This window comes from Colletotrichum destructivum, chromosome 1, assembly GCF_034447905.1.
Source record: "Colletotrichum destructivum chromosome 1, complete sequence".
In the NCBI taxonomy this organism is placed as follows: Eukaryota; Fungi; Ascomycota; class Sordariomycetes; order Glomerellales; family Glomerellaceae; genus Colletotrichum; species Colletotrichum destructivum.
Window position 1 is genome coordinate 856554 of NC_085896.1, and position 22513 is coordinate 879066.

Below are 22513 nucleotides of genomic sequence, written 5' to 3' on the forward strand. Positions count from 1 at the left end.
CGGCGCCAGGGGGAGATGCGGTTGTCTGAGTGTAATAGTAATTGTGCGATAGTTGAGTTGTCTCGTCGCGAGAGTTGAGCGTGTCCGCAACATCACTGTCCGGATTGAGTGGCCGGATTGGGCTTGCGGACGCAGTTGCTACGAGGAGCAGAAGGAGAAGAGCGGGGCGGAACATGGCGAAAACTTTTGAAGGTAGTGTTTGATAGACGAGTAGACTTATTGAGGCGAGTGGTCATATGAACTGATGAAGAACTATTCCTCTTTATACAGAATTCACATTGAGAACGGAATCTCTAAGTTTTTTCAATCGAAATGTTTTTACTGGGGACGGCTGAGCTTGCGCCAAGACGTTGTCCCGATAATTAAATTTTGCTTCTCGAAAAAAAAAATGAAAATAAGCGTTGGCAAAAATAAACTATGCCAAGTGCTATTAATATTCTTCATGTGGTGGGTACTTGAAAGTCTGACGTGGGCGACTATTTTTGCGAAAGAGAAGAAACCAAGGAAGAAATACACGCACAAAACCAATGGCAGGACTATGCCAGCCTCGCTCAAGACGCTAGAGGGAAAACTCTTGGTGCACAGAGACAGAGACGGGATCGTCACTGCCAAACGGGCCGAGGAATGGTGGATTTTGGGCATAGGCTCATCCGAGGCGACTCCACTCGCGCCGAAGACTTACAAGTTGTCCTTGTGCGAGAACGAAGATTGTTCTAAATCTGGCCCGGGTAGAATTTGTAGCTTTAGAGGAATGCGGAAGACTACGGTGCTGAGGGCAACGGTGCCACGTAGGATACAGGCGCTATCAACCAGGCCGTGTCTGTGGGTGGAATAGTATTTCTCACCCGGGACTGACATCGTCCGCAGTCCCATCATGCAGTGCATTCATACTGAGTTTCTCGGTGACGTAGGGTTCCCGTTGGTATCACAAGTTATAAGCGTACATTCGCAAATGCCTTTTGGCAAGGTGATTCAGCAAGTCAGCCAGCCTTTTGCTCCTGAAGTCTAGCAAACGGAGGAAGAAAAGTTAGATCGGCCTTCGGCCCGGGCTACCCTTGTAGACGGGGCAGCAGCGTTCAGGTGGGGCTAGGATGTCGCCGGACTGGCCGGCCCGGCAGGGATCCGGTTCATGTGAAGGTCATCGATGGCATTTTTTTACGCCTGTGTACCCGGGAGCTCGGGCTGCCACTCGGGCTTACCCTGAGGGATCCGTAAAGGCAGCTGGCCTATCCCAGCATCAGTAGTTACCGTGTTTGGACAACGGACAAACCCGGAATCCATGTACGGCCTTGTACGGCCTTGTGCGGCCTTGTTCTTGCCGAGACTTGCAGTAGTGCCCTCACCGAGATCATTGCATGCAACAACCAAACCCAATATTATCAATCGCCGGGGCTCCGAAGCTTTCTCGTTGATACTGGCGATATTGGTATCGTCTTTACGGAGTCCTGCGAGGAGAGCTCGAGGGGCTGGTTCGACGGTGTTTCCATCGCTGGCGAGGGCTAAGTGAACGATGCCCTGCCAACTCTGCTGAGGGGCCGCATCTGAGCTGCTTGGAACCAGACCTGCCTCAAGGACGACGACACTGGAGAGTACTGCGGTGAAGAAATCGATGGGTTTACCGAGGGTTCTACCAGCGAGGAAATACCCGAGAACGAGCTCAACTCTTTCTGGTGGGCGGAATACTACATCACGACGCAACGTTCACGGTAATCAAGCCTCGATGAATTCCCGAACCTTCTACGTGGTGTCAAACCGATAAGTGGCACACGATGGTCGAGGGCGACACCTGTGACTCGATAAGTAGAAGCAGATAGCCCTTCCCCTTCGTTGCTCTACACCGAAAACCTGGACTTGATTTCCAATTGCTCCCTCTATTTCTGCCGGGAGGGCATGGAGCCGGATAAGTCATGGTGTGATTTCGCGCCAGTCAATGCAGGAGCCGTAGGTTGATGGCTATCCATGCCTAATGGATTGAGAGTTATCCACATCATAGAGTGAAAATAGAAGCATGCTCCGTAGCCGGGTTTGCATCAACGCTCAATATGAGATCGCCTCAGTCCCGTGAGGGCAACTTCTCTCATCCCGTGCCGTGCTGGATCACAGGGCCATCTTCAGGAACCCCAGTGAAGTGATAACTTGGTCTGAAACCAACGCGCTGGGGATTTTGCTATCTGTTTCCTTCTCATCCCCGATTTTCTTTTTACAAAGAATCTAAAAAAACTTATTTTATAGTTCTTTCAAGTTCTGCTAATTTCAAAAAATTACATTTTCTGCCAGGCCCAGCTCAGGATCTGGAATTACAGTCACCGGTGCATTGATAGAAGCAGCCTTAGGGAACGAGAGAAAAGAACGCCCTGTATCCAGTGTTCCTTCTGGCTTAAATAACTCATCATAACATCCGACTGCTGTTCCATGTAGTTTGTCTTCCCGTTAGCTGAAAGAGCCCGCCTCCACTGCCGTGCTTGAGGCGCAGGCCAACAGTTCCCACCCGTCTTGGCAACCCGCAAACTTGCCCACCGTTCCAAGGCGCGCAAGCCAACTGGCTCCGCTCGAATAGGCTGCCGTCCTTAGCCCGGGACACCCCTACGTAATGCCTAGGGCTGTAGCTCCTTCGCGGACGTCATTTGTTGGACTCGCGCAACTGGGGCCAGGATTACAGTGGCTACTAGGACCCATGGGTGTCAAGCGTGCCAGGATTACCGTCCCCTGGGATGGGTCGATGCAGGGCTTGTCGGGCAAACATTTTCAGGCTGCTGGGGCGACCAACAACTCACAAGATGTGAGCTGCCGGATACCACATCGTCGAAATTCCCACCCCATTTCCTCCAGATCATCTATTTCCTCTAATGCCGAGTTGACCACCACGTTGAGAAAGCACACATCTTAGTGTCGCAACACCAAACGAGAACATGAGATGGCTGGATGGACACGAGCGAAGAAGCTGGCCAACAAACGGAGCAACCTGGCGTGAGAGGTCGGCGACTCGCCAATTACAACTTGTGAAAACGAACCCACGACCCCATGTCAGCCAAGCACCGCCAACGCCGCCCGGCCTTGCAGGCTGTTGCTCATTGCCTCAGCCCAGGGACTTTCGTAGGCCTGTTGGTGCCACAGAAGGATGAGCCGCTAACAATAGTCGTATCCTTGGTTCTGTCGGACGCGTCGCGGACATAAAGGCAGGATGCGTCCTATGCAGGCAGTTGTGAAGCTGAAGAGCGCCCAATTTTCCGAACCAGTCGTTACACCTCGTCGTCGCCGCCCGTCACGATGGTCCATCTCGCCTCCGCGCTTGCACGGACTTTGCCCCTCGCCGGTCTCGCCGTTGCAGCTCCGGCTATCTCGACTCCATTTCGGAGACAAACGTCAAGCAACGACGCTTGCGCCGAGATTGGTCGAGCTTACGATGAAGCCGTTTTGGCGAACACAACAAGTACGCGAGACCAAATTCGGAGTTTACTTAGATGAACCGAAACAGCTTCGAAGCAGCTCCTCAACACGCAAGGCTGACAGTTTCCTTAGACAACGTGGTGGTGAAGCCTTCAGTTGCATACGAGTGTCTGAGATCGATCCCGGTAGACGTCGAAAGAGACATTGCGATTGTCGAATACATCCGGCCGTGGCTCGAGTTCCAAAGCACAATTGGCATTCTTCCTAACCCACCAGAGGAGTACCTGTACCCAGGGGTCGACATCTTTGGCGGTTTCGACAACATCACGAGCTCTCTCGAGAATGGAGGATACGAATCGCAGCTTGACTTCACCGTGGATCTGTACAGACTGATCAATGTCAAGCCTCGCGATGGGCATTTGGCATGGTTCCCTGCTCTGGCCCTCTTGATCAACTTCTCGGCCCCAGCCCTCTTCGTTTCAATCTCAGAAGATGGTGTCCAGGCGCCCAAGATCTACCTTCACTGTAAGAATGGCGAAACCATCCTTTAATGCACTCGCTGACGTGGATATAGCCGACTATGAGCGAAGTCTGCAGCAAGGATACAATGCGTCCGAGGTCAAGTCCTTCGACAACTCATCCATCGCCGACTACCTCCAGCAGCGAGCCGTCGACAACTCGCGAGACCAGGATCCCGACGCGGCATACAACGAGCAGCTCTACAGCGCGGCCTTGGCCAACGTTCTTGAGACCACTGGTGCTCGCAGGTACTATCACACGACTCTCTCGGACGAGAGTGTCATCGAGTTCACCAACGGCACTGAGGCCACTGTCGTCAACACCGCCCGTGTTGTGACAAACTTCTCCGGCATCGACTCTGGCAGCGCCGTCCACGACCGCTTTGAAGTCCCTGGAGATGACGGTGAGGCGGAGGTAAAGCTCGAATCTACCCCAAGGGACTTTTCGCCGGAACTAGAGGGATACCCTCTCCCTTTCGTGATCCATGAGGATAGGTACATCAGCGGCTACGTCTTCAACGATTCGGCCTTGGAAGACGCGGCCGTTCTGGCCGTCAACAGCTTCGTGTCGCAAAACAACACTAGAACTATTGGCCAGACTGTCATCGAGGCGATGTTGGAAGACCCCATCGAATTTGGCAGAGTCGCCATCGGGTTCGTCGAAGCCAGCAGGAGACAAGGGAAGTCCAAGCTCATCCTCGACCTGCAAGGCAACGGCGGCGGCCTAGTGGCCAACGCGATGGCCTTGTATGGGATTCTGTTTCCCGAGGGCGGCAAGGAGGCGCACATGAACATGCGCGTTCGCGCCCACCAGGCCCTCGACTGGGTCGGCTCAACGGCGGAGAAGCTCGGCGTCGACTTGCAGACGATCCCGTACCCCGTAGGCTTCAGCGGCTTCGTCGACGAGGACCTGAAGAATTTCACCAACTGGCAGGACTTTTACGGCCCAGAAAAGATCGGCGGCGAGGAGTACACCAACATCGTGCAGCCGACGTCTGTGGCCACCGCCCGCGACGGTAGTCCCGGCGTCTTCGAGGTCCCGGAGCCGTGGTTCAAGCCCGAAGATACCGTCATCGTCACCGACGGCCACTGCGCGTCGGCCTGCGCCTACATCGTGGGCATGATGACCCGTGAGCTCGGCATCCAGGTCATCGCCATGGGTGGCCGGCCGATCGACGCGCCCATGCAGGCCGTCGGCGGCACCAAGGGCGGGCCCGTCCTCTCGCTGAACCTCTACCAGCTCCTGTACCCGACGCTCGGCGCCTTCGCGACGCCGCCCGACGACGTCGACCTGACGCCCTTCGCGCAGCAGGACCCGCCGCTGGCCGGATCGCCGACGGCGACGTGGACCATCAACTCGGCCAACGTGTACCTTGACGACGACCTCGACGGCACGCCGGTCCAGTTCCGGTACGAGGCGGCGAACTGCAAGCTGTACTACACCTGGGACACTCTGACGAACATGACCAGCCTGTGGGCGGCGGTGGCGGGCGTCAAGTGGAACGGCGGCCGGTGCGTGGCGGGCTCTACGACGAACGACGACGGCACCATGGGCTCGTCGACGGTCGGGTACTCGGACAAGGTCGTGTCGGGCTTCCAGTGGGCTGCCGGCCCTGGTGATGTGATCGAGGGGGCAAGCTCTGGCAACGGCGGCGGCGGCGGCGGCGGCGATGACAACGACGATGGGAACGGTGGGGGTGGTGGGAGCGGCGAGGACGAGAGCGCTGCCGGCTCACTTCGCGCCGGCGGAGGTCTGTTGGCTTTCCTGATGTTCGCGGTGGTGTTGGTGTTCAACATGTAACGAAGCGCGAGAACCGGCAGATGATGCTTCACAGTATTCCTAACGAAAGCTGTTTAATACCGTATATCCAAACTGCTTTTTCAAGACACAATGTTTGTGCTCAGATATGCTCATACCTATGCTTGATGGTTCGGACCTCACCGCCTGATGAGGAGAGCGATCGCAATGGCACTGCTGAGGCATGTCATTGTCGAGCTTCACATGACAACGTCGTTCACCAATACTCTGTGTACACCAGCAACAGTATTCTAATAAAAAAGCACGCTCCGAATGGCCTGAAGCATCAGGTACTCGGTCTTGTAAATAGGCATGATTTGTAGGACCAACTTCAGCCACTGTGGTCGGAAGCGGCCAGTGATGGTACTGTTGCAGAATTCCCAGTACTCGGGATACCAGCCAGAGTTTTCCCAATCGATGATTTTGATCTTGAGTCCGCCTCTGCCGGCCTCCTTGGTACCGGACCTGACGTTTCCGGATTTCTTTCCTGCGTCCAGAAAACTCCGTCGGGGAAGGGCTGCCGATCGAGGGCCCCGAAGTAGCCGGGAATCGGGATCTTGCGGAGGTCCTCAAGGGCTGTCTGGGTTTGCTTGCCTATGTCGTGCTTCTCTTCAGACGTCAAGGATTCCCATATCGCATCAAGCCGCTGACCATTCACGTACTCCATCACGATGAAGCTGTAACCTGTCTCCGGCTCGGTCATCGTCGTGAAGACTTTGGGCACAGGAACATCGCTGTTTTCCGACACGTATCTGAGATTCTCCGCCTCAAGAAGTAAAATCCGGGCGCCGAACTTGACCGCAGCATGCTTGCCGACTCTCACCACGGTTGCGGATGCATCAGGGGGGCTCAGAGAGGCACGGATTTCGTCAAATAAGGGAATGACATATTTTGGCATTTTGGGACACTGCTCATTGAGGGGGAATAAGTGAACCTTGAAACTAGATAAAATGGCGTGTGAGTGAGCGGCAGGCAACGAGGGGAAGACAGCAAGGGAAGGTGGACTTTTCCTACCTGTGACAATACCCAGGCAACGTCTTCTATGGAGGTGGTGGAGGCATCTGCTATTAGTGAAATGGACGGTACATCACGTCTTAACCTAACAGAGCTCCATGCATCCCATGCCACGCGTGCTCCCAAAAATGGCCGTCCCGGACGGGCACCAACCAGTATGCTGCCGAAGTTACCGTCCGGGAGTTGTGTTCCAAATTCCATTGGCTATGAGATACATCGTAGCACGTTGCATATCTTGAGATGCACGAGGAACCGAGCACCGAGACCTAGCATATGGCGATGTGCATTCATGACAGACAGACAAGTGGGATTGTTACCCTTATGCTGCGTTTACTGTTACACCCTGATTTCTTCTTACCCTTCTGCCATATTCTCCACCACGTGAGCATAAAAGGGAGCACTTAGGCGAGTTCTGAGCAGCCTCCATGACCGAACGAGGTTAGACGCTACCAAAATCCACACATTCTTCTCAGGTCAAGGTAGCCCCTTGTTCCGCCAGGGCATCTTCTCCCGATACGGTGCTTGCGCCGTCGCCACCTGGAAGAGCAAAGTCAAACTTATAAACCACTCAAACCCGAAACAACTCGGAACCCTGGCTCTGGTGACCCACCAGCCCCTTCGGATCCGGCACGGCGTTTACGGCACGCAGGCCTCGCCAGGCGCTGCCCCAGAAAGATCGTCCTCATCCAGGCAAAGCCAAGACTTTGACAACTTTGTCGGGAGAGAGGCTTCACGCTGGGAAAAGACTAGAGAGCAAAGGGCAAAAACATCGTTCCATCATCCGCGTCGACAACAACAAACGGAGCTAATTCTCGATTCACACCGAAATGAAATCTGAGATTGATAACTAGAAACCTTAACCTAGCTCCTGAGGTGGCCACATGGCAAATCAGCTCTCGGATAGTGCGCTGATTTATCGAAAAGTAACGTGCTCATTTAGCCGCAAGGTTGGCCCATCGCACAGCCGCCCTCGTCCCTTTTTTTCTCCCGGGGAAGTCTGACTGACAAAGCCAAACCCATCAGACGAACCGCCAGAAACGCTCTAGAACACCGGCCAAGGAAATGAAAGAGGAGAAACAAAATGAAGGGCGAGCAGGCCACATCCCGGTCTCATCGCGAGTTCGTGGGACCCGCGTGTTTGTAGCCCAAACGCTCTGTTGAAATCGGGCCCTTCAACGTCACTACTCTTGCCGGTGTCCCGCAGCCATGGGACGATTCGACAAAAGGGGGGAGAGGGGACGGCCCCACGAGTTGCATCCACGCAACAGGGATCTCGACTTCCACCGTTTTAGCCAGTCGGCACACGATGGACGACCTAGATTGCATTGGGACGGTAATTTCAACTCCTGGAGGAACAACTCAGATATAAAGACTTGAGAAGACATCCTCGTCTGGGAGTAGCTGATCTTGCTCTCTCCATCGCACCAAGTTTCTTCCTTCCCCTACCTTTCAGGGCCTTCCACTCTTTTGCATCACGACGTTCCTTTATCAAGTCACTCTTTTCAACTTACACACACTCCTTTTACTGAATCTGGCATTCATCATGAAGGGACTCATCGTCAGTGCCGCTATCGTCGGCGGGGTCATGGCCCAGGCCGGCCCTTACATGCCCTGCGGCGGCAAGGGCTGGACTGGGGCGACGACCTGCGTGTCCGGTTACACGTGCGTCGTCCAGAACGACTATTACAGCCAGTGCGTCCAAGGAAGCGGGTCCGGAGGCTTCAGTGCCCCGGCGCAGGCCACCACCCTGAGAACATCGACTAGACGGCCTTGTAAGTCCAGAGCGGTGTCCGCCAGTGCCGTCGTGCCGCAGGTTCCCACGACGAGCCGTTCAGCTTCTTCGACCTCGGCCCCAGCCGTTGCCGTGTCGTCCGTGAAGCCCGTTGACACCAAGCCAGCCCCTTCGTCATCCGTTCCGGCCGCCACCGTCCCAATCCCGGCCAAGTCTTCCGTTGCCGCCGTCAAGTCCAAGGCTGCAGAGATCAAGCCCGCCACGACCGTCAAGCTCTCCGCCGCCGCTATCGCCCCGGTTTCAACGGCTGCTCCTGTGACTAAGCCTGTTTCTTCCGCTGCTGCCACCAGCAGCAAGGCGTCCGCCCCTGCCGCATCCGCATCCGCGACCCCCGGCAAGTCCGGCAAGTTCAAGTGGTTCGGAACCAACCAGAGTGGCGCTGAGTTCGGTCCCGGAAGCACTCCCGGCACTCTGGGCAAGGATTACACCTTCCCGGACACGGCCAAGATCACGGTTCGTTGCTAGAGTTCCACCGGCCTGCAGGACTTGACTGACGTGCATATATGCTAGACCCTTATGAACGACGGCTACACCACCTTCCGCGTCCAATTTCTCATGGAACGACTGAGCCCCGATAGCCTGACGGGCAAGTTTAACGCCGAGTACCTCGCCGGCCTGACCAAGGTCGTCGAGCACATCACCTCGGCCGGCGGCAACGCCGTGCTCGACCCGCACAACTACGGCCGCTACGGCGGGAGCATCATCACCGACACGGCCGCCTTCAAGACCTTCTTCACCAACCTGGCGACGCAGTTCAAGTCCAACGACAAGGTCGTCTTCGACACCAACAACGAGTACAACTCGATGGACCAGGGCCTCGTCCTGAGGCTGAACCAGGCCGCCGTCGACGGGATCCGCGCCGCCGGCTCGGAGCACTGGATCTGGGCCGAGGGCAACTCCTGGACCGGCGCGCACAGCTGGACCAGCGTCAACGACAACATGAAGGGCCTGACGGACCCGCTCGGCAAGACCGTGTACGAGATGCACCAATACCTCGACGGCGACAGCAGCGGCACCTCGGCTGACTGCGTCTCGGCCACGATCGGCGTCGAGCGCGTCAAGGACGCCACGGCGTGGCTCCGCGCCAACAAGAAGGTCGGCGTGCTCGGCGAGTTCGCCGGCGGCGCCAACGCGCAGTGCAAGGAGGCCGTCACCGGCCTGCTCGACTACCTCCAGGAGAACAGCGACGTCTGGCTTGGGGCGACGTGGTGGGCTGCTGGGCCGTGGTGGGCTTCGTACATGTACTCGTTCGAGCCCGAGACGGGTGCCGGTTACAACTACTACAACGAGGTGTTGAAGAAGTACCAGTAAAGGCCTTCCTTCTCCCCCGGATGGTGTGATTATGGATCGAGGTCAGAGAGACGACGGCGTACTCTCAGTGTTGCTTCAAGAAAGTAGCACCTTTTTCTTCTCTTCTGTGTATATAAACCTGCAGGGATCCGGAGTCTGCGTCAGAACGCTCGCCAACTGGCGTTGCCACTGACGACTCGCGACCATGTGCATTTCATTTCCTTCCAGCTGGGCTTTTTCAAACAAACCATTGACACAAAGCAAAAAAGGAATTTGTGGCCATGCCCAAAGCCCTGGTCCCTTACAGTTGTTTGTGATGAGTGATCCTCCGGCCATCCCGGCGAGGACCCATATTTCGCGGCGCCGGCCGGCCGGTGTCTGTTTCCCTTTGGTGACCTCGACAGGACTGTAAATGCGGGGCCGTCGGTCAGCCAGACTCCAGTTGCCGGGCCGCTGTATAGATAGGCAGCAACGGTTGGACAGGCTGAACAAATTTCCCGGGTATACTTCTCAAACCCATCATGTCGCGCTGCAGCGTATAGGACCTTTGGTTGTGGAAGCTGATCCCCTATGTGTGACTTCGCGGCTGACGGAGCTAACGGCCTGTAAGCCAACAGAACATTAATTAGTCAGGTCTGCATCGAGCGCAGTTTCTCTCAAGCACCGCATTTCCAGAGCCTCAAGAGGCCCAGTGGCTGGTACCACCGATTCGGGAACACACCGAAAGATAGTTTTGCGCAAGAATGTGGGGCGAAGCGATTCTTTTTCGTCGCAGGGGGCCACCTGGGACTGGTGCTGCCTGGCGGGGGGGCTTGAGGATCCTCGTCGAAGGCTCTGGAAACGTACCGGAACCAGCCTCCAAATGTCCGAATCCCTTCAACGCCGCACGGTAGGCAGCAGCAGTCCCCGCCGAGGGGGAGTAGGAGGCAAGGACGAGGACAGGCAAAGCATAAATACAGCGTCGGTGCGTAGTGGTTTTTTCCCCCAGTGAGACATAAGTGAAAGCAGCAGCTTGTATCGAGCATCCCACTAATTCGCTTCGATTTCAACCAGCGATCCAAAACAATCCCCCAAGAACCGGATCATTCAAACAGACAACGAACAACACTTACCGGAAAAAAACAACAACACTAAAACTCATCGTCTCGTCATCTTTCTATACCCCTCTTGGCAATGGTTTCCTACCGAGCGTACAGAGCGCCCGGCATGCCGAAAAACTTCTACGCCCCGCCCTCGGCCCCACAACCAGCGCCGTACACGGCTTACGCCGGCCCGCCGGGCAAGCCCGACATCCTCAGCCGCCAGCTCGCCGCGCTGCCCCTCATGGCGCTGCTCTACACCGCCGCCGTGCCGTTCACGCCGGTCACGTGGGTTCTCGACATCGACGGAAGCTCCCTCTTCGACCGCCTCTTCGCCGGCATCGTCATGCTCTCGGCATGCTACTTTCAGTGGCGCATCGCCGGCCTGACGTCTCCCCGCGCCGTCTTCCTTCCCGGGGTCGCCGAGACCAGGATCAGAAACGGGCGGATCGAGCAGGCGGGGTCGGGCGCGGGGTTCGTCTGGCACCCGGGGAACTACTGGCCGTGCGTCATCTGCGAGGCAATGCTCCTCTGCGTCGCCGAGTTCGGGGGCAGCGAGCTGCTGAGGAGGTGCATCGTTTGCGGCGTTGTTGCTGGGTTGTGGATCGTCGGGTACCACGCGACACCCGAGTCGACGAGGCGGTGGGCCTATGAGAGAATCAAGTCCTGGCTGTTCTGGATGGTGCTAGATGAGATGATGCGCGTCGGGGGGAGGAGCTACAGCGCACGGCGACGGAGATGAGCACCCCGTGCGTACTTTGCTCTCATACGCGTCGGATGATGTCGGGGGCCGTCTTAGGAAAAGTCACGGGCGCGGCGTCGCCAAGGAGGAGGGATGGCTTATGAAGAAGCATGCTTGGAGGCAGACTGCATAAACTCGGGACTAGACGCTTCAGGGTCTGCGTCAAATAACTCAAAAGTAACATACATATCAACGGTGTCAACTTCACGTACGATATGGTACACGTACAAGTACATATTCGTTGTAGAACCCCATTGGGCATGAACGGTGTAAGCTATCAGGCCACTTTTTGGGGTGCGGTGCACCTCATGCCTGCCCTCAGCGACTGCGCAAGGATCTCATTCAATCTCATCCTTACTCTGGCACACCAATGGTTGTATGAGAAACATAATGGACTCTCGCACCGCCGGCTGCATCTGACTCGCACAAGGTTGGAAGGGGGAACGGATTCTTGCTGCGCGCACTGGACCGGACAGGGGGTGGGTGAGGGGATTGCATGTATTAGTGTACTTGTACATCAACTTTTGAACATACGAAATTATGACAAGCCATCTCTTGGCTTGGCTTGGCCCTTGGTTGGGGCTCATGACTCAAAAGTGTCACTCGTCTCGCTGAGTTGGAGCTCCCGAAACCTCTGCACCAGATTCTCCACCTGCGCCGCAGAAGGATCCGTCACGGCCAGGTCCAGGTCTACGACCCAGTAGACAGGAACCTCGTCGGGTATCGTGTGGTGCTTTCCCCGCAACTCTAGATCCTGCCTGATCGCTCTCGCCTGCGGGATATCCATCGCGCCCTTCTCGAGGGCCATGGACAGCAGGCTCAGTGTGATCCCCTTGGCCAGGCGGAAGCCGGTGTATAACGTCTGGTAGCAGGCGATGCAGAGGCGGAGGTAGAATCGCCAGTCGGGCGTATGTCCCGTGACCGTCACCTCGGTGAGCGTTGCGTTGGCGAGGTATAGGAGCGCCGGGTGCCAGAAGAAGGAGTAGGACGACTCTGGGTGGTTATGCCGATAGGAGATAACGATCCGCTTCAACTGTTTTACGGATGCCGCGTAGACAGCATCCGGGGTGGACTCTTCGGACTGAAAGGTAGAGAGTCGCTGCCGAGGAGCGCCGTTGTGCTGAAGCAGAGGCCGGAACAGGTCCATGATAGCCAAATGGTGGTAGATGCTTGGGGATTGCAATCTGCGTTAGTCAAACACTCCAAAGCCTGTTAAACACTAGAAACTGGGGCTGAAATACTGCAGAACCACCGCGTAATGTGTACACTGGTCCCCCTGAGCCAAATTTAGGGGTAGGTTATCTGCCCACATCAAGAGGCGCTTGTAAGTCTCCTCGGCAAAGGTCAAGGTGACAGCGTTGGCGCACGCGGTCTGTGTCGGCCCGTACATGCTTTTGACCATGTCGTGGACTATCAGGAAGAGGCGACAGTGCTCTCTAAGCAAGTTTGCATTGTCGATTTGTCTTTTTCTTTCTTTCGGGATGGTGCCGACGTCTTTCGCAACTTGAATGTCGTCGCCTGGCAGGGCCCCGCGGGGCGGGTGCTCGATCAAGCGCTGGTGGAGCTGTGTCGAGAAGAAGCTTTTTGTCGGCATCAGTTAGCTTTTATGTATTTCATTACCATGAGACAGTCGATGAATTCTAGAGCTGTAATATCGACAACCCGAATCAGAGGTGCGATAGATTTCCAACATAGCAAGAGCAGGTTTCCTGTTGCGGATAAGAAATGAAGAAAGCAGGGCAAGAGAAAGAATTCAAGAACAACAGGGCAAGATGGCAGAGATCAAAGACAACACTCGTCTAGAATCCAGATATATCAAGCCAACAGTGACGTACGTTAGATAGACGAATAAAACCCAGGCTATCTGGGACTTGGCCTTTCGATAGGTTGCGCCTTTGTCGAGGTCGAGTCGCACGTCGTGAGAAGGGTCGATGTTGAAGAGTTCAAGCCTTCTGGACATGCCCAAAAGGTCATCGAGGAACTCGACATGCTGAGCTCCCGCCCCAAGGGTGACCGAAGTCATCAACAAAAAATGCACCGCTGCCACTGTACAGATGCCGTATCTGACTCCGGCCTCCTTGGTACTCCTCCATAGTCTCTTTGCTTCTTCGTAGAAGGAGTGGCCCACGATGATGGCCTCGGGCTCGAAGGCTGCGTATCCCTGCTGCATGGCGATGAGACTACACATAAAGCAACTCGAGTGAAGCGTTGTCAGTGTGAGGCCACTTACACAAGCCCAGGCAAATAGCCCGCTTACGAGGATTCGAGAACAGAACTCGTTCTTACCGAGCAGCCCGTCTAGAAGCAGATCGTCGTCAATCAGTGGCATCATCGGGTGGTCGGTCTCAAGATAAAGCTGCAGAACTGCGATGGAAAAATCGTTGGTGACAGGCACGTCCGTCCATTGTGTTATGTCGACACTCAGTAACCGATTGTCGTACAGCGTCGATGGCTTGCGCGACCCGACCAAGCTTGCCGAGTTGGAGCTTTCCCCTCCTTGATGATGAACGTACTGCGAAAACGAGTCTGCATTTCTAGAATCAGGGCTTCAAGTCAGCAAGAATCTTGTCTTCTCAGAACCAGGGGTTGGAAAAAGAAAAAGGATTCCAAGGTTGTCGAGAAGGAAACCAAGCGCTATTGCGTTGCCTGCGCTGCTCCAGGGACTGAATGTAGAGCCAACGTACCCAGTCGAGCCGTTCCTGCTCGAGAGGACTTCCCTCGGAAGCAACAGGAAGTCCAAGTCGGCTTTGGATGACCGAGGCGGCGGCCAAGTGGGATAGGCAACAGGATGTCTCATCATCAGCTCGAATTCCAGGGAGGACTGTTTGGGTGGCAAGATTGCCCTGTTCAGCACAGCTGACGACAGGCCGGCATCGTTCCCCCGCAAGGCAAGGCATATGAGGGCTGGATCGTTGCCAGTTCTCAGGAGCTGCAGACCCTCGAAAGCCTCGTCTTCGGGAAGGCCCTTGAGGATTTCGAGCAAGTCGGCGGCGTCGGCATTGCTCAAAGACTCCTCCTTATCGACTAGCTGGAAGCCGGCGGGGATGGCCTTCAGAATGGCGTCGGTGAGCACTCTGTATTCGCACTTGAGCCCACGACGCAGGCACTGTGAGCACTCTGGCTGGCCATCGCACTGTGCAAAAAGGCTAATTGTCAATGTTGTGTTGTGCATGAGGAAGAGCCCAAGAGAGTTTTTGGCTGGTTGGAAGGCGGAAGGGGCGAAAGCCTTATAGTCTTGATTTGCTTACGGCCTTCTTCTTGTCCCGGCAAAAATTGCAGGCTTTGGAAGTGTAAGGACGGCGCCTCTTGCGTCCAAGTGAGTTGCCATCGTCGCCATCCGTGGGATTCAGCTCCTGGAGGGGTTGTTGGGCGGTTAGGGGGAGAAGTTGTCGCTGCGGGCGATCGTCCGGTGGCATTCGAGGCCGATGGATGGTCGGTCACGTATGTCGTCGACACGAGTTGAGCTCGGAGGATTTCTTGAAACTTAGGGTCTTTTGACGATAATATGGAATGAAAGAAGATATTGGGATAGTTGTTTGCCACGTTGCCGGTCGGTTTGGAGGAAGAGAAAGAGGAAAAGATTAAGCTTGCGGGCAGAAACAATCCGGACGGAGTGCACTCTGGCTGCTTTGCCACACACCCACCTTGAGACTAGTCGCTAGGAGTATGCACACAAGCTGACAACCCCCCCTACTTACCTGGGAGTACCGTGCGTTTCTGGCCTGTACTTAGCTGTCCTGATAATAGATCTAGCCGATTACTGATGCAGCTAAAAAAAAAAAGCAAAAGGAATGGTCTTGGCCCAGCCTGACCTGGAGCGCAGCGGAGGAAGCAGGGTGGGCTAGACTATTCTAACCCTCCCTAGCAGAGCCGTTTTAGAAGAAAAGAATTGCAGCTTTTAAGTAAAAAAACTCAGAAAGGATGGATTTAAACCTGTATAGCCCCACTGTCAGGACAGCTAAGCACAGTCTAGAAACGCACAGAGTACTCCCAGGTAAGCAGGTGAGGGACATTGTCAGCTTGTCTAATCACTCAGCCGAGTGACGAGTACGCTAGTGTCCCAGGGGACGAGCTCGGTCGGTCGGTCGGTCCGTATATGGTATAGGTATATATACATGTAGAAGTCGTTGTCATAAGATGCAATGTTTGGTGAAACCATGTTTAAATGTATATGCAGGCCAGCCCCTGGACACATCGGCAATTCTTGCTGCTATTTCAAATCGTGATTAGGTAAGTTACTTTACACGTCTCATCAGGTATATCAGTACTTCGTTAAGATCGACCCACGTAGACCCACATAGACACGCAATGACCCGTGGCGAATGGCCCACAGTCTCGCTCTCACTTGTATCTCCAAATCAATGTGATCAACAACAACCTCTACCCCGACTGGGCTGCCGCGTCGTCCCTTAAATGCTCCTCGCTTCCTCTCACCAGACCTCGACATCTTAGGAATCTGTTTCGGCAGCCAAGCGGCTTCATGCGAAGCAAACCTTGGGGACTTGTCATTGACCACGGGAATACGGATACACACACTCGCACGCGCTTCTTCGCCTAGCCGAGTATCCCCGAAGACTTTAACCAAACGCCCCATGCATACGCTGATCCACGCGTCCAAGTGGACATGGCTGTTTTCCTGAAGCAGCAGGTGTCATCGCACACAACCGACGACCAGATTACGGGTTCAGCGCCTTGGCAACCATCAATAAGTCACTCGTCTCCTCGCAAAGCGCAATGGGATACCTCGGAGAAGAGACCGGCGGCGTGGAAAGAGATAAGGATGGTGCGGGGGACGAGCAAACGTGAGGTCACGGAAAGCAGCAGGTCGGTGCCACCGTTGTGATCCCGTCGCGTCCGTTGCAGACTTACTTATTGCCCGTCGCCAGTCCGCTCTGCCGTCGTCGCCATGCTCAGCCTCTCCTCTTCTTGTTTCTTTCCGCCAGCTTCTTCTGTCTGTGGTTTGGCTTTGTCCCGTCGTTTACCACCAGTCGCCACATCAATCTCGTCGGCGACATGCACTTTCGAGACGGGCACAATGGCGTCCTGGCCTGCATGGCAGCTGCCCTCGGGGCCCTCGCCGTCGGTCCAGCGGCCGCAGACTCCTGCAATCCGTATACGCCTTTCGTGCCAATTGACCCTCAAAACTGGGCGAACCCGGACAACATGACCTGGGATGAGTGGGTGAAGCCTCCAGGCACCGACTGGTCGAACCCGGCACGCAAGGGTTCCAGCCGCAACTTCAACATCGCCCTTGTTGTTGTCGACTACCCGGACAGGCCCTTCATCGTCACCCAGCCGGCCCACTCGACCATCTTCAACAACCCGCAACCCGCGGGTGCGGACATCCCGAGGGAAGACGTGCCGACCTTTTATCGCGATCTCCTCAACACACCGAATGAGTTGAACCAGGGCCACACTCTTCATGAGTACTGGATGGAGGACTCGGTCGGTCGCTTCGGTGTCGACCTGACCGCTTTTGGCGCCTATCGGCTCTCTAGTAACGGATACCAATACGGCGTTGACGGCAGCTTCAACCCCGGCGCATGCCCGGAGGGAGAGACGTGCGGCCTCAACATCCGCACCGATGCGCTTGCCGCGTGGCGTGCCGACGTGGGCAATGCGACGGCCGACGCGTTTGAGCTGGTCTTCATCCTGTCTGCTGGCCAGGACGAGTCTTCTACCTGGCAGGAGTTCGGCGAGATGATGTTCAACGGGCCCGACGACGTTCCGGACGAGTTCGGCCCCCCCAAGGCCGCCAACGGCTCGTCGCCCAACTACGCTCGCACCCGTTATGTGCCTTGGACCTCGTGGGCGGCTGCTTCGACCCTTTGGCCCAACGCCGGCGGCGGCTCCTCCACCCAGGGCGAAAGTTCGGGCATGGCCGTCTACGCCCACGAGCTGAGTCACTTGCTGAACATTGGCGACAACTACAACAACCCCTACGGCCTCCCGCTGCGCAGAGCCTACACCGGTCCCTGGTCCATGATGTCGCGCGGCTCCTTCAACGGGCCCGGCGGTCCGCATACTCGATGGCAGGTCCCGGCGCTCCAGGGCGCCTCGATGGGATCGCTCCACACTCTGCGCGACAAGTTCCAGCTCGGACTGATTGACAAGACGGACATCCTTTGGCTGTCTCGTGAGGCTTTGTCTACCTCAGGAATCGCCGTTGCCAATCTGGTTGCCCGGTCCGTGGACCCCGGCGACGGCCTGATGGGCGTCCGTGTCATCATGGACGCCGACCGGTCTCCCGCCTGCAACGTGACGACGGCGGTCCTGTGCGACGGCGGCGGCTGGGACAACTACGACATCGAGGTCGTCGACCGCATGGGTTCCGACTCGTTCCAGCCCGACTCTGGCGTCCTGGTCAGCAAGTCCAAGGACCTAGACCGGCAGCCCTTCCAGTGGGTCATTGATGCCAACCCTCAGGACATCGAGCTTGTCGACTTTTACCGGCCCAACGGTTCCATCGCCATGATCACCCTCGGCGACTACCGCCAGCTCGCAGATGCCCTCTTCCACGCGGGGACCAACTCTGGCAGTGAATTCGAGTTCGTCGATACGCCCAACCGCTTGCACTTTTACATCATCGACCGCCACCGCGACGACGAAGGGATTCTCTCGTACACGGTTGCTATCCGGTCACTCGAGGGCGAGGGCGGCGCGAGCATCCACGACGTGTCGCTGGGGGACGGGGCGGTGACTGACCTGAAGAGTAACACGCCGACGGGTCAGGGAGTAACGTGCTCGTTTCAGCTTTCCAACAGTGGCTCATACGTTGCCGTCGATCCGGATGTCGCTCAGCATCCCGAGGACGTGTCGGCCTTCTTGGAGTCGGACGTCTACCGGCTGAGTGCCGAGGTTGAGGGCGCCGGCTGGCGCGTGGAACTGCCTAACGCCCTCGTCGCGGCGAGGTTCGGCGAAATCAAGACCGCGAGGGTGTCCGTGGGAGCTTCCTCCGACGCGGCGGACTCGGCTGTGGTGACTCTCAAGGCGACTTCGGAGTCTGATCCGTTGGTGGTTGCTTCCGCCCAGTGCCAAGTGACAAAGTCGTGATGCTGCTGCACCTTTCTCAGGCCGTCCATACTTCACACCTTTTGTCTATTACACACATAATACATCGTTTTTAGATTATTCTTACCTACCTAGTGAGCCCAGTCTGTTGTCGCACACTGAATCCATCGCAGCATGGTTGAAGCCGGTACTTGCTCCGTCGTCTGTCCCGCAGCGGGGCGGTTAGGGTTAATGGATCCATTCCACGGCTTGAATGACAACAATCAAGCATGATCAATTCGCCCAGATCGTCTAGTTGGTTAGGATGATACGTTGTGGTTCTTCTATACAGCGATCCGTGTTGACGGCGGTTCGAATCCGCCTCTGGGCATTGAGTTCTTTTTGCCATTTTCCATTGAATGATTGAGCATTCTGTTTTTTGTTTTGCCCGAGACTCGTGGGGTGGGGTGCGTCCGGCGTCAGCCAGTATACGTACCGCAGGCCCATCCATCTATGTGGCCCATCCATCTATGTATAAAAGCGAGGTATACATTTACACAAGTGCTCTACTGCCAGTTTGGCTTTAAGCGCAAAGCGTTTGCCCCTCCTCCAGGTACGCGGGTTAGCCACGTGGTGGTGTCGTCCCGTGGCGTGTCGGGTCGTCAGTGGCGATGACCCGGAACATGTAAGAATGCAGGAGCAATCTCGATCAGGCTGATCGTCGAAATGTCAGATCTCGGTGTTGTTTCAGGGGTTGCCGAAGGGACGGCGCTTTCAATTGTTGAAAGGGAACCAATCAATCCACTGTCTTGCCACTAAATTTCCACATGGTGAAGGAGATGAAGAAGAAGCTGGCGCAATCAAGATAGGAATTACGAACCTTTAATTGCAGGTATCGGATGAAACATGCAGTCCAATCACAGTCAATGCACATTCTGGAACATTGCCAATCGGTGGCATTCTCGACCGGTCGCTCGCGGATGACGTGCTCGTCATCCAGCTTTGCATGAATCCCGCCTTCCCCTCCGGCCCGGGCCGGCGCCGGCAACGGACCTTTGAGTTGCAAGTCCTCCGGACATAACCTCACCAGACCGTTACCATTAGATGGTACCACATGGTGAACCAAGCTCTGACTATTCCCCCTCTCCCCTTTTTTTTTTTTTTTGACCTGCGTAGCCCGGCAACGTCCATCTGCTCGTCCACAATGGCACCGGGCTTCACCGAAATCCCCCAGATCGACCTCTCCCTCGCCGACGACCCCGCATCGGAGGCCGCGCTGCTCGACCAGCTCCGCCACGCGCTCGTCCATGTCGGCTTCCTCTACGTCGTGAACCACGGCGTGCCCGCCGAGACCGTCGCGGACGTCGTCCGGGCCCTGCCCAGGCTTTTCGCGCTGCCGCCCGCCGCCAAGGACGAGATCGCGCTGCGGAACTCGCCGCAGTTCCTGGGCTACAGCGGCGACGGCTCCGAGACGACGGCGGGGCAGCGCGATCGCAGGGAGCAGGTCGAGTTCGCGACGGAGCTTGCGGATGGGTGGAGCGCGGCCCTGCCGTTGAGAGAACGCCTGCGAGGCCCGAACCAGGTGAGAACCCGTGACGACGACGCGACAGCCCCCCTTTGTTCCGGCCAGCGTCTCATCATCTTACGGACAGTGGCCATCGTCGTACCCGGAGCTCCGCCCCATCGTCGAATCCTACATCGCCGAGATGACGCTCTTGGGCGAGCGCTTCCTCTGCCTCGTCGCGAAGGCCCTCTCACTCCCGCCGGAGACCTTCCTGCCCTTCCTCTCGGATCAGCATCGCCTCAAGCTCGTCCACTACCCGGCCCTCACGGAGAGCGAGGCGGCAGGCGGCGGCGACCAGGGCGTCGGCCCGCACAAGGACTCGTCCGGGTGGTGGACGTTCCTGCTGCAGGCCTCGCCGCCGCACGTCGGCGGGCTGCAGGCCCTCAACAAGGACGGCGGCTGGGTCGACGTGCCCGTCGTGCCGGGCTCGTTCGTCGTCAATATCGGCCAGGCGTTCGAGGTCGTGACGGGTGGCGCGTGCAGGGCCACGACACACCGCGTGCTCGCCGGCCCGCTGGAGAGGTTCAGCGTCCCCTTCTTCCAGGGTGTGAGGAGGGACCTGACCAAGGAGGAGGCGGTGGGCTCGTTGAGGGACCACTTCGACAACCTCGAAATCGAGGGCTTGACGTCGGAATCGAATGAGGGGAGGGATATCGACTCGGCCTTTCTGAAGGGGAAGTATGATACTTGGGGCGAGAGTCAGTTGAGGACAAAGATCAGGAGCCACAGGGATGTTGGGAAGAAGTTCTATGCGGATGTTTTTGACCAGTATATCAACGACGACCTGTAAGCCTGTCATTTTCACTAATATTCCAATAGCTTTCTCAGATGGCATTTAGGAGGCATTATCAGTGTCTTGTCCTCTATCGGAACCTGTGTTCACTACTAACATCGTCTCGTGATCGCGCTTGCGTAATGTTGCTGTCCATTAACGATTCTATAGTTCCCGATCTAGCTCCAGACTTTCATCGCAGTTATTGACACACCCTGATCGCTTCTCTCGACATCTTTTCACCTTGGCAAGTGATCTGAAATGGGACAAATAGTCATTAAAACCGCTCCACAATTACAGTCAACCACTATCTGCGTCCAATTGCTGACCGGGATAGTATTAAGGTCCAAGCAAATAGACGGTCATGAAGTCGTCTTACTCGTTTATCGTATTCGACGGAATGAGAAAGATTCAAATCGGCTCAGTCATAGTACTTGCTTGGGCCTCGACACCAATCAAAATATCCTACTTTGTAACCTCACGCCTCGCCTCGTTGGAGCGGTTCACCCCGGCCCTCACCCGCGCCTTCACTCACTCGCCCGCCCGTGATCCCGGCAATAATATTGGAGTTCTTGTCCCCGTCATATCCCAATATCTCGAGAAATTTGCTCTGTACCGACTACAGCCCAAGGCTGTCTTCGGGACGTGAAGTGCAGCAATCCCAAGCGATGGATGCCGGCTTGGTCAGGGGGGGAGGAACTACGATTCTGGATGCTGCTCCTCAGGAATCTGTTGACGAGGAACTCTAGAGTGCCCGCCACGTCGACAGTGGTTCATCCATCATATCGCTTGACCCTGTAATTTCCTGCCGATTCAGTTCCAACTACAGTGCATCATCGCAGGCCTTGCGGTAACAGGTGAGCCTACCATTTCCAGTTATCGTTGTTAGCCCTGACCCGGAGAGCGTCCACGGGCTGCCGGAACACCAGCGTCAGGTTGGAAAAGTCCGCGTGCCCCTTGACCCAGATGTTTTCCAGCTAGGCGTGCATCTCGGCGTCCCGCGCGTGGTACTTCTCATGTATCGCAGGTGACAAGTCCGACCACGCCTCGCCGAACCGGTGCAGGGCGGCGAAGTAGTTTGGCAGCCCCAGGATGGTGGCAAATAGCGCCAGAAGCCTTTTCAGGACGCAATTGTGTATGTGACAAGCGAAGCGCTCCATCTCCATAAAATTTTCGTCGATCACCTCGGGCTACTTGCGACGGCGCATGGGGCAATGCAGAGGCTCGGCCGCTGAGGACGGTGAGTACGAGAACGAGAACGAATTGCTCAGAACGAGTCTTCGGCCACTCTGGATATCGGGGCGTATCTCTTAAGGCGCAAATACTAGCTAATCTATGAATTGCCGCGTTTCAAAGACAAACCCCGGTACCAATGCAGGAACTACTTCTCAGCAAGATCCGTCGCAGACATCTTTTGCCGTTATTACGCATTCACTCGGTAGTCGTCTAAGCCACATCAATATACTCTGCAGAACGCACGTGCGTGAGTACATCGAAACTACGGTAACACAGGGCGGTATCTTTCCGATAACCCTAGATCTTCTACTCTATTTCGGCATAGTGACAT

At 56.1% G+C, this 22513-nt stretch overlaps 9 protein-coding genes across 9 annotated transcripts; 6 read left to right on the forward strand and 3 right to left on the reverse strand.

The window, feature by feature from the left end:
• Positions 1-2797: 2797 nt before the first annotated feature.
• On the forward strand, positions 2798-5817 carry CDEST_00252 (Putative Tail specific protease, ClpP/crotonase-like domain superfamily). The gene is made up of 3 exons (XM_062916411.1): positions 2798-3430; positions 3520-3912; positions 3962-5817. The coding sequence occupies exons 1-3, from the start codon at positions 3268-3270 to the stop codon at positions 5704-5706; spliced, it is 2301 nt and encodes a 766-aa protein (XP_062772462.1). The 5' UTR covers positions 2798-3267; the 3' UTR covers positions 5707-5817.
• Positions 5818-5856: 39 nt separating this feature from the next.
• Positions 5857-6601, reverse strand: CDEST_00253 (Putative protein kinase-like domain superfamily; the record flags this gene model as incomplete). Its single annotated transcript, XM_062916412.1, has 1 exon — positions 5857-6601. One exon carries the CDS (start codon positions 6599-6601, stop codon positions 6035-6037), a length of 567 nt encoding a protein of 188 aa, XP_062772463.1. The 3' UTR covers positions 5857-6034.
• A 1659-nt stretch (positions 6602-8260) lies between these two features.
• On the forward strand, positions 8261-9820 carry CDEST_00254 (Putative Cellulose-binding domain, fungal, glycoside hydrolase, family 5; the record flags this gene model as incomplete). Its single annotated transcript, XM_062916413.1, has 2 exons — positions 8261-8962; positions 9020-9820. The coding sequence occupies 2 exons, from the start codon at positions 8261-8263 to the stop codon at positions 9818-9820; spliced, it is 1503 nt and encodes a 500-aa protein (XP_062772464.1).
• Positions 9821-10792: 972 nt separating this feature from the next.
• Positions 10793-11643, forward strand: CDEST_00255 (uncharacterized protein). The gene has a single exon (XM_062916414.1). It carries the CDS (start codon positions 10973-10975, stop codon positions 11618-11620), a length of 648 nt encoding a protein of 215 aa, XP_062772465.1. The 5' UTR covers positions 10793-10972; the 3' UTR covers positions 11621-11643.
• A 1-nt stretch (position 11644) lies between these two features.
• Positions 11645-14803, reverse strand: CDEST_00256 (Putative zn(2)Cys(6) fungal-type DNA-binding domain-containing protein). The gene is made up of 5 exons (XM_062916415.1): positions 14305-14803; positions 13851-14154; positions 13456-13784; positions 12862-13200; positions 11645-12789 (listed from the first exon to the last, which is right to left on the reverse strand). Exons 1-5 carry the CDS (start codon positions 14790-14792, stop codon positions 12204-12206), a joined length of 2046 nt encoding a protein of 681 aa, XP_062772466.1. The 5' UTR covers positions 14793-14803; the 3' UTR covers positions 11645-12203.
• A 1-nt stretch (position 14804) lies between these two features.
• On the reverse strand, positions 14805-15725 carry CDEST_00257 (uncharacterized protein). Its single transcript, XM_062916416.1, has one exon. It carries the CDS (start codon positions 15034-15036, stop codon positions 14848-14850), a length of 189 nt encoding a protein of 62 aa, XP_062772467.1. The 5' UTR covers positions 15037-15725; the 3' UTR covers positions 14805-14847.
• A 629-nt stretch (positions 15726-16354) lies between these two features.
• On the forward strand, positions 16355-18673 carry CDEST_00258 (Putative peptidase M6-like, domain-containing protein; the record flags this gene model as incomplete). Its single annotated transcript, XM_062916417.1, has 2 exons — positions 16355-16422; positions 16507-18673. 2 exons carry the CDS (start codon positions 16355-16357, stop codon positions 18671-18673), a joined length of 2235 nt encoding a protein of 744 aa, XP_062772468.1.
• A 1141-nt stretch (positions 18674-19814) lies between these two features.
• Positions 19815-20964, forward strand: CDEST_00259 (Putative oxoglutarate/iron-dependent dioxygenase, non-hem dioxygenase domain-containing protein; the record flags this gene model as incomplete). Its single annotated transcript, XM_062916418.1, has 2 exons — positions 19815-20192; positions 20263-20964. The coding sequence occupies 2 exons, from the start codon at positions 19815-19817 to the stop codon at positions 20962-20964; spliced, it is 1080 nt and encodes a 359-aa protein (XP_062772469.1).
• A 346-nt stretch (positions 20965-21310) lies between these two features.
• CDEST_00260 (uncharacterized protein) lies at positions 21311-21595 on the forward strand (the record flags this gene model as incomplete). The annotated part of the gene is made up of 1 exon (XM_062916419.1): positions 21311-21595. One exon carries the CDS (start codon positions 21311-21313, stop codon positions 21593-21595), a length of 285 nt encoding a protein of 94 aa, XP_062772470.1.
• Positions 21596-22513: the final 918 nt, after the last annotated feature.